This window comes from Neopsephotus bourkii, unplaced genomic scaffold, assembly GCF_033783945.1.
Source record: "Neopsephotus bourkii isolate Nb327-2 ecotype Australia unplaced genomic scaffold, CSIRO-AGI_Nbou_v1 NB_2, whole genome shotgun sequence".
NCBI lineage: Eukaryota > Metazoa > Chordata > Aves > Psittaciformes > Psittacidae > Neopsephotus > Neopsephotus bourkii.
In genome coordinates this window covers 444,701-454,613 of record NW_026900519.1, presented here as the reverse complement: position 1 = coordinate 454,613, position 9,913 = coordinate 444,701, and the positions used below count along the sequence as shown (strand labels likewise).

The 9,913-nt window shown below is 45.3% G+C and overlaps 1 protein-coding gene across 3 annotated transcripts; it reads right to left on the bottom strand.

Annotated features, from left to right (window-relative positions):
• Positions 1–9,213, bottom strand: LOC133210028 (semaphorin-4E-like). 3 transcript variants are annotated; one of them, XM_061349100.1, is made up of 15 exons: positions 9,108–9,213; positions 7,539–7,831; positions 7,012–7,157; positions 6,623–6,682; positions 6,346–6,444; positions 6,079–6,178; positions 5,793–5,903; positions 5,293–5,444; positions 4,797–4,972; positions 3,277–3,433; positions 2,758–2,980; positions 2,190–2,305; positions 1,582–1,748; positions 1,329–1,381; positions 1–898 (listed from the first exon to the last, which is right to left on the bottom strand). In XM_061349100.1, the coding sequence occupies exons 2-15, from the start codon at positions 7,675–7,677 to the stop codon at positions 315–317; spliced, it is 2,283 nt and encodes a 760-aa protein (XP_061205084.1). In that variant the 5' UTR covers positions 7,678–7,831; positions 9,108–9,213; the 3' UTR covers positions 1–314. The 3 variants fall into 3 exon arrangements, with proteins under 3 accessions (XP_061205084.1, XP_061205171.1, XP_061205242.1); XM_061349187.1 differs by having other exon boundaries at positions 9,069–9,205; XM_061349258.1 differs by lacking the exon at positions 9,108–9,213 and adding an exon at positions 8,620–8,654.
• Positions 9,214–9,913: the final 700 nt, after the last annotated feature.

Below are 9,913 nucleotides of genomic sequence, written 5' to 3'. Positions count from 1 at the left end.
TCAGGTTTTGAAAGAAATTTATTCTTATGGTTCTATCATGTCAAAAAGGTACCCGAACAAGGAAACTTGCTTTTAAAAGCAGTAACTGGTAACACATCTATGTAATACACAACACAGCTTGTCTTCTGCCTCCTACCTAAATTGATATTCCACATTCCTTAACAGGAAACACCGTGTCCCCTTCACCAAACAGCTCTGTGGGCCACAAGCTCCCAGAGCTCTGGGTGAAGCCGTGTGCTGGTGCTGTGCTCCTCACAGCAAGCTCCTGAGCAGGGCTTCACGGCTTGCCCATTTGTGTGTCTGAACATTTCCTTTCACAGCCCAGCCTCTCTCTCTGCAGCCAGTGCTGGGCTTCCTGAGCCAGCTCTACCAGTGGAGTTTGGGCTGGTTTCTCTGCTCTTCCAAGGCAGAGACAAATGACTCTTGTGGAAGCTCAAAACCAGCAAGATAAAGATAAGAGCAAACCCAGCCCCCAAGAGTTTTAAAATGGGCTTCTCTCTCTGGCTGGCAGCAGATTCCTGCTTTGCTGCCTCCTTCAGTGAAGGAGCTGGTACTGAAGACTGAAACCCTACGGCTTCTGTTTCCCTATGCTTATTTGCTGTGGCAATAATACTTGCTTCCTCTGGCTTTCCTCGGGCATAAAGGGCATAGCGGGCCACCGTGACAAGGAACTCTTTCCCTTTGGATTTCTCTACCGAGAGGCAATCATAGAACCCGGCCACGTCTGCTGTCACATTAAGTATTGCCATTCCTCCATCATAGAGGAGATATCTCGAGGCCTCGGCTTGAATCCTGCTCCCATTAAACTTCCACACTACGCTTGCCAGATTGGACAGGGGAGCACACTGAAGATGAACGTTGTTTCCAGGGGTAAAGGGAATTTTCCTTACATTGTTTTCTGAAACGATGAAGACATTTTTTTAAGTCAGAACACCGGGTTTTCATTTAATTTACATAACCAAATATTACAATAAACATAAAATCTAATTCACCAGTCTTGCCAATGGGCAATGAACAGCTAAGGGGTAAAGACAAAGAGATCCCATTGCTCACAGGTCTGACAGTGACATCTTTCTGGCCTTATTATTAGAGGGGAGACTGAGCTGAGCTCTTAGGCAGAAGCTCTTCCCTGTGAGGGTGCTGAGGCACTGGCACAGGGTGCCCAGAGAAGCTGTGGCTGCCCCATCCCTGGTAGTGTTCAAGGTCAGGTTGGACACAGGGACTTGGAGCAAGCTGCTCTAGTGAGGAATCTTAGAAAGCATGAACTGAATAAGCATTTTGATCACATGAAGTTCTACTGTTGTTTCTTAACCCAGACATTCACATACCTCCACTGAGGCAGCTGGAGGCATCCCCGGCTTTCACACTTTGAATTAAATGCCTGGAAAAAAAAAAAAGAAAAAAAGAAGGAAACAACAAAACCCACCAAAACCCAAAGAAATGCAAACACAGCCCAGAAGTGTTCCAGATGTACCACTCCAGTTCTAGGAAACACACGAGTCTTGTGCTACAGATGTTAAGAGTGCACCGATAAAGCAATCTCCCATCAGGTGTGCAGCTGGAAACCAGCTCTTTACTTACATTGAACGAGCAGTGTGCTCTGCCAGTGAGACACATCTGTGAGCATCTGGAGCCCAGGCACAGTAGGGATCCCTTGCCAGGATGCAGTCCATGCAGTACCTGTAGCGGTGGCACTGGCAGACTGGAAGCTGCACCACTTGAGACTGGGACCCTCCGTAGAGCATTCCCTGGAAACAGGGGAGGGAGCTGTTTTGCAATAGGGAGATTTCAAGCTCTTATTTCCTAATATGGATTGTCAGGTTTTCTGGTGTTTATTAAAAGTATCAGTAAACTAAAGATCTTGTCAGAAGAGATGGGGATATGAGAAACCCCCTCAGCTTTCCACAGCAGTCCCTATTTCCACAGTAAAATGACAAGAGTTCCTTCCCTAACTTTTTCATGAACAGAAAGGCTTGTTTCAGTTATACTCTGACACCCACAAATTCTTCTCCAGAAAAATGTTTCCTGCTTCTGTTATTGACAAATACATAATAGAAGCAGAATTATCTACCTAGACAGATAGAGATATTTACAGGTTATTTAAAAGCCAGGAGAACACCACAGAAGAGCAAGGTCCAAGACAAGTTATTACAGCAGCCCCCTTCCACATGCAGGGATAGAAGCTCTACCTTTTCAGAAGATAACTGGAGAGACTGTACAGGCTCCGGAGCCAGAAACAGCTGCAGCTCTTCCACAATGAGCATTTCCCCATCACAATTGAGAGCCTTATGCAAATATCCATCACCTACAGCAAATGAAATGTATTTCTAAAGAGAAGCTTGTTTAAACATAGCACAACATTTTAGCCTGGTCATTCATGTTGAAATGGGAGGTTTAGCAGACATTCCCGGGCACAGGGAATTTCTGAAAGTCTTCAAAGCAATTCTCATTTTTGCTTTCAATGAGAGGAGCAATGATTTATTTTTTTTTCCAGACCTCAAACAATCCCTGAATTTGCAAACATGATGTGAAGCCTCCTTTGATATGGAAAGTTTCTAAAGAAAGACTTTTAATATCCAACAAGAAAAACACATTTAATCTAAGTGGGATGAAAATATTAAACTAGCAAGACAGCTTCTGAATGCAAAACTTCAAACAGAGCTGATAGGGAATTGCCCTTTTTTGAAGTCTCAGAAAAAATCTGGCACAAAATACAGAACAATGGGGAGTCCCTTTTCCTGCAATAACAGCTCTTACCTGTTCCCAGAAACATAACATCATATGTTTGTTGATCGAGGCCAGTGACTCTGTCTACCACGATCCTGGTGTAGTTTGAGCCTCTCCTCAGCAGCACTGGGCTGTCACCAATTGGATTTACAGAATCATCCATTAGAGGGTGATCTCTAACAAACTGCAGGACTTTGTCAGGCAAGTCAGAAGAAGTGTTATACCCCATCCTCCGAGCAGAGTTATCTATGCACTAGGAACAAAACACAACACGCATGAGGACACTTGGGTTTTCATTTCATTGAGGTATAGAGAAAAGGTGCATTTCCCTCTAAGCATTCAGTTACTTCTACTTATCATCAAAAGGTAAACCACATTCTTTTCCTGTATGCACTAGCCAGTAACCCCACAGCTTGTGGCAAGGAGGCTTTTCTAGGAACTTTAGTGTGATGGAAGGGGGAAGCTGATTGTACACACTGCATTTTTAGTGGTAAAAAAAAGACATTCCAGAGGTTGGGTTTTAATTAGAACAGGTAAATTCATATTTACAGCACCAGGACGTGGAACTGGCACTTCTCCCCTGTAAACCATCCACTTAACAGGGGCATGTTCCACAGTTACTGTTCCCTTGTAGCTTCCTTTGGAGAAGACTTCCTGAATAGTTTTCATACTGTAGGCACAAACAGCTGATATGTCTAATCTTCCCCTTGGAGGAAAACAGCACAACACACAACAGAAAAGCAGATTTTACTTTTGTTATAAAGAAAGAAATAGTGTAACACATACCCCTCACCCCCACCCCCCTCGCAGTGCACACTGATCTTTCTCAGGGTTAGTCAAAAGACAGCTAACACTAAAAATCCTTCTCTGTTGCAGTTTTCATGATCCACTGAGAATAAACCAAAAACACCAGTAAAGATGGTATTAAATATTTGTTAAAAATGAAGTACCCACCCTCAAATAAACTGGAACACAGAGAATGAGAACCTCTGACAACCTCTCTTGTGGACAGGCCCATGGTAATCAATGTTCTGAAAGGATTCTCCTCCCTTTGGCTCCTCACTTCTGACACAAACCATTAATTCTTCTTCTAATCCCTTTAACTCGTCTTCCTGAAAACCACAATTCCCTCTTTGCCTCCAATTACAACGTGTCTCAAGATAATGCCTGAAAATGGAGGGAGCCTTTTAGGAGTGTCTGGATCAGACACTGACAAGATTTCAGGTCTCCCAGGGAATGATAGAGCCAAAGGAATAGATGTTCTACAAATTCCTGTCTTAGGACACATGGAATCCAACCTGCCAGAACCAGGAATAAACCCCACTGTCATAGACACCCACCAAAGCTCTAGTGGGAATAGTGATGAGCAAATAGGTGGCAGCAGGTTAAGCTGCACAGTGCTGACTCTGCTGCATTCTGGTAATTCTGATGCTTTTACAAAACAAGAGAGTTACCTACTCATGGCTCCTTTGGTATTTTTGGATATGCAAAGTTTTGATTCACTTTGTCTTGTTTTTCTTCATGAGTCAGAGCACTATGAAAAAGCCACTGAACCCTAAAACTTGTATGGTTTTTTGTTTGGAGTTCTTTTTCCGTTTCCACAGAACATGAAATTGGACAAGCAGAGCATGACACAAACTACTTTTGGAGCAGGAGAATAACTCTGCACCTTGAAATGTCAGCTATTTCTTTTAGTGCCATAAGGACCAGAAGAATCCAGGGCTTTGTGCATGTAATTATGTAATTTTCTATGTAATGAGTTTTAATTGCCCCACCATCCAACTAGAGAAAACATAACTCTCAAAACTTGGCTTAGGAGAAGTTTTTGGTTAGTCTCGAATTGAAGGCTTTGGCCCAGGAACCAAACCCATTTTGTTTCAGATGATAATGTTTGCTCAGTTGGATCAAGCTGTAAGAAAACCAAATGTAGTCCATTATAACATGCAATGCAAGTAGCTTCTGGCTCTGAGTTAAAGGCAAATGGCTGTACCTAGGCTAGTCCCACTGCAGTGAGAACCCTTCCCTCCATTCATTCCAAATTCCAGTATGAACACAGCCCTCTCTCTCACCATTGCTGGGAAAAAATTCCATAAAATATGCTGTCCTGCCACCTCCTTCTCCTAAGTAAAAAGATGTCCTGGACAACACTGAAATGGAAGTTCAATTCTGGAATGGAACAGGAAAGGCGGGACTTTAGAAACGATGTCCATCTTCTCTGCAAGATACGTTTTCCACCAAGATCTCCCTAAATGAAGGAATAAGATAGGCACTGTAGGATGCATCAGGAAAAAGGTGTCATATTCATAACAGCGCTGATGTGTAGAAAAATACAGTTGGCCTTTCAATAGAAGTCTCAGTTCAAAGGCAAAGACAAAAAGGATGAAATGTGAAATGCAACCTGAATAGCTGGTTGTGTTCTAGCAAGAAAGTGGAAGCTAGTTGAGAAATAACTGTACACAAGAGAGCTCTCTTTGGTCAAGCAGTGTGAATGCCAGTGTCAATCACTCGAGTATGAAATTTCATCTGCAATACACTACTCAAAACCTTTATACTACAGACACTAACTCTGCAGACACGGGCAATTCTGGACACCAGCAGCTTGTCATAGAATTCAAATTCAACAGCTGTTTCGGTGAAGAAGACATAAATTTTATCATCATCTCCATTCGGATTAGATTCACTTTCCTGCACTATTTCCATGCTGACAAAGCTTGGCTCTGAAACACAAACACACAAAACACTGAAGTTTATTCCAAGAGAAACACAAATTCCAAATATTCTTATAAATTAAGCCAAATTGAACTTTTTTGTGGACTAGTGAAAAGGCTGAAAAGTATTTATGAATCTATCCAACGTTATGAGAAGGAACTGTGTTTTCATAAATGGCAAAGGGCTGTGGCTCATCTCATCAGTGTAGTCCATGCTCACAGATGTCTTTTACATTCTGTCCTTAATTCAAAAGCTCACATTGCAAAACCAATCCATCACATCCTGCTGCACTCCAGAGAGAATTCATACACCAAACTGAAGTTCAAGAGACTGAAAGATATAAAAAAGCTTCTTACCATTTAGCCATGATGTTTTAAACTCTGTCCTTACAGGATTTCTCATGCTGCGACGTATTACAGGTTCTGTTCCCAAGAAATTATTCGAAGTAGCTGAGTAAAATTCCCCATCTGCAAAGATTTGGAAGAAACAAACAAGTATAAAGTACTTCTTTTTCAAAAGCAAAGCCATCCGGTAAGGAACAAACTAGGTTTGGGAAGCAAAACCAGAATTAGGGTAATGGTATCCAATAGCTTAGTTTAGAGGAGGAAACTCATTTCAGGTTTCCTGTCAGCCCAAACACACCTACAAAAACAGACGCATACTTCTGAGTTGGTTCAAAGGGACACTTTCCTCTGCTCTCCTCAGCTGTTCCTTGCAAGCTGATGTTTGTCCCATGGATAACCTATGGGAAACAATCATTTAAACAGGAGGAGAAGTCACTTTCTGGTCTTTCATACTGCTATAAAAGAATTAGGGAAGTTTTCGGCAGGAATATTTTGAGCAAAGGGTTTAAAGATCTGCCACACTGCTCAAATATCTGCAGGAAACCCTTTATTCAAACCTAATTACCATGTAATCACAAGCTGGGTGATAGGCGTTGGTTCCACAGACATACAAGTAAGAGGCGTTTATCTTATGGAGGAAGAGGACGTAGTTCTGGCATCTTATCTAAAACAGAAAATCAACACAAAAGCTGTACAGTGGAGTGGACTGCATCTGGCAATCTCCCTGTGTATGAGGAGCAAGCAAACAAACCCAACATACTGACAGGAGCTTTGACTTTGGTACAAAGAAGCTTGATCCTGTCACCATTTTTATTTCAGTTAGTAACAACAGAAGTTCCTACCTTGTCCTTTCCTCTATGAACACATTCCAGCTGCCTTTCCTGTGTAGCAAACCAGTATCCCTAAAAGCCAGAAACACTTGTGAGGTGCTATGTTGCAATTACCTGTTTTTTTCCCCCCACAACATTATGTGTCAAATATCCCTAAATAACCCTACCTTTGATCTTATGGGGTAAAGAAGCATTTTTCTACACCTCTCCAGCAGACAAGGCATAATAGAAAAACTGATGATAATAGATACCTGATTATAATAAAGATCCTGTGATACAAGTGTCAAGCCTTGAAACAGTAATACTTGTAGCCACTTAGAGCATGATGTTCACCTGAAGAAATCCACAAGCAAAGTATTTCTTTTCAATGAAGGTATGGAAAAAAAAGATCTTTCATTTACCCTGGCTATTTCTCTAGAAATATTACTCAAGTCCAGAGCGAACACTGCATCTCTGCCTCCCACAAACAGGGTATTGGTTTCTTTGTCCACAAGCAGAGTGGAGACATTGGCCAAGCCTTCTTCTCTAAAGGTGGTGAGATTTCCTGCTGCAAAATGCAGAAGAGAAGTTATTTTATTTAGCACTAGAATCACAACATAATAAAAATTCCAGATTGAAACCAAACTGCAACAGAACAAAGGGAAAAGCTTGTCTGCTTTTCCAGGACATTTCCTAAATGCTAGGAAAGTATTTGAATAAATGCAGAGATATTCTGTTCCTAATTTCTTACAGGCACATAAACAACACCGTTATAATTACCTGTAAGCCAGAACCTCCAGCTACAACAACTACTGTTCAGGCATTCCTGTCATTTGGATGAGTGCACCTGCAACAGCCCATAGCATTCCTTTTCATGCCTAATAAATAATGAACTCCCAACACTGTGCTACATTTCTTTCTGCTTGTGAAATGCCTGCGTTTCACTTACTTTGGTATTTTATGGTTTTTCTGGGAATGCAATTCCCAACAGAAGCTTTTGTCTCTTGAATTAATTGCAAAACAAGATAAAGGACAAGAGCAGTGCCACCCATTTTCAGCGATTCAGCTAGAAGGAAGCTCTTCCCCATTGTTATTCCTTGTCATTAAATAATTGCAGGCAGCAATGTCTTCATGCTTCTTGGAAACGGGCTGTGGAAGCGCTCCGAAGTGGCTGCAGTCTTCAAATACTTCCTGAAACTTGTCAAAACCTCTTACATTTGCTGTTAACACCTTCCAGACGTCCTAAAATGAAAAGGAGCTTAAGGTCACTGTAATATGTGGTGAATTCCTTTTTGTTGGAGCCCTTTTATAGGATTTAGTAGCTATTACAGAGCTATGTATATGGGTTAAAACTTAAACAGGGGAAGTTCAGGTTAGATACAAGGAGGAAGTTCTTTACTGTGAGGGTGCTGAGGCACTGGAATGGGTGCCCAGGGAGGCTGTGAATGCTCCATCCCTGGCAGTGTTCAAGGCCAGGCTGGACAGAGCCTTGGGTGCCATAGTTTAGTGTGAGGTGTCCCTGCCCATGGCACTGGGATTGGAACTGGATGATCTTAAGGTCCTTTCCAACCCAAACCATTCTGATTCTATGACCTGTAGTTATACTAACCAGAAGCATGCGCTGCTGTGATGGCAATCCCAAGCTATTCCCAGCAAACGGAGCTTTGTGCCAAGTCTGTCACTCTCATTTATAAGCTCAATGGCTCCGATTTCCTGTGGGGTGACTCCGTGTTGTTTCACAAACAGCAGGAACAAGTGGGAACATTTTGCAGCAATCAGCTATTTGAAATACAGAAGACAAATCATCACTAAACCGGCTTTATTTCCAGTAATCCAGCAGGGTTTATAGATACGTTAGATGAAAATTACATCTCTACGTAGCAAATGAACCTTGTGTTATTAAGAAAGAATGCCTCTATTATTCATTAGAATCTGGGACTCCTGAAGGCTGGAATTTGGGCAAGCCAGTTAAACGCGCATACCCACCAGCAGTACTGAGGCACCTGCTATGACAGAAAGCACAAACCCACATTGCAGATCTGCTTTCCTAAGGAAGGGAAACGCTGCTCTTCCTGCACTTCCACCTGCAGCTGAGGAAGGGGTTCGCTCAGAAACCAAGTTTGGGTTAGAACAGTGTCAAACCAGGCAAACGGGTTGGAGACTGCAGGAACTCCGTGGGGCCCTGGTGCGAGCCTGCTCAGACAGGGTCCGTGGGCCTGCAGCACCCATCTCCTCCATGACTGGTGTCTGACAGCACACTTTTCCCTCCCTGCTCCTGGCTGTGAGAACAGCCACGCTGCCCCTCGCATCTGTTCCAATCCCAACTCCAACCCCCCCACTCCCCCCAGCACGTTTTGCTTCAACCCCTTCCCCAAGGGCCGTTTCTGGACTGCACCATGTGCAGAGCTGAAACAGGCCGGAGGGACAAGAGATACAGAGCACCCATGGCACCCCCCACAACACCCCAACTCCGCACCACCCCATGGAGCCTCCTTGGTGCTCAGGGAGCCCCACACACCCCGCAGTCAGCGCAGCGGCTGGGCATGAGCCCCGCTCCCCTCAGCACACACAGCCCCAAGATGGCGGCGCCTCCCTCAGCTCCTGCCGCCTCAGGAGCGACCGTTGGTCACGTGACACGGCCCGGCCCCGTGGCCAGGGCCGGAGCCGCACACGTGGGTGGGGATGGAGCAGTCGGAGGCGCAGGGAAGCGGTGGATGTGGGACGTGGCACCGGCCTCTATGGGCAGCGCTGTGCCGGGATCCGCAGGGAAGGGGTGGATGTGGGACGTGGCACTGGCCTCTATGGGCAGCGCTGTGCCGGGATCCGCAGGGAAGCGGTGGATGTGGGACGTGGCACCGGCCTGCATGGGCAGCGCTGTGCCGGGATCCGCAGGGAAGCGGTGGATGTGGGACGTGGCACCGGCCTCTATGGGCAGCGCTGTGCCGGGATCCGCAGGGAAGCGGTGGATGTGGGACGTGGCACCGGCCCCTATGGGCAGCGCTGTGCCGGGATCCGCAGGGAAGCGGTGGATGTGGGACGTGGCACCGGCCTGCATGGGCAGCGCTGTGCCGGGATCCGCAGGGAAGCGGTGGATGTGGGACGTGGCACCGGCCTCCATGGGCAGCGCTGTGCCGGGATCCGCAGGGAAGCGGTGGATGTGGGACGTGGCACCGGCCTGCATGGGCAGCGCTGTGCCGGGATCCGCAGGGAAGCGGTGGATGTGGGATGTGGCACCGGCCTCTATGGGCAGCGCTGTGCCGGGATCCGCAGGGAAGCGGTGGATGTGGGACGTGGCACCGGCCTCCATGGGCAGCGCTGTGCCGG

Excerpts from the sequence above, each read along its gene's own strand:
- LOC133210028 (XM_061349100.1), bottom strand. The coding sequence starts at position 7,677 with ATGGGGAAGAGCTTCCTTCTAGCTGAATCGCTGAAAATGGGTGGCACT. Across the intron at positions 7,158-7,538 it reads AAAAACCATAAAATACCAAA|CAGGAAATCTCACCACCTTT; the intron begins GTAAGTGAAACG and ends TGCATTTTGCAG. Across the intron at positions 5,445-5,792 it reads TAAAACATCATGGCTAAATG|AGCCAAGCTTTGTCAGCATG; the intron begins GTAAGAAGCTTT and ends TTTGTGTTTCAG.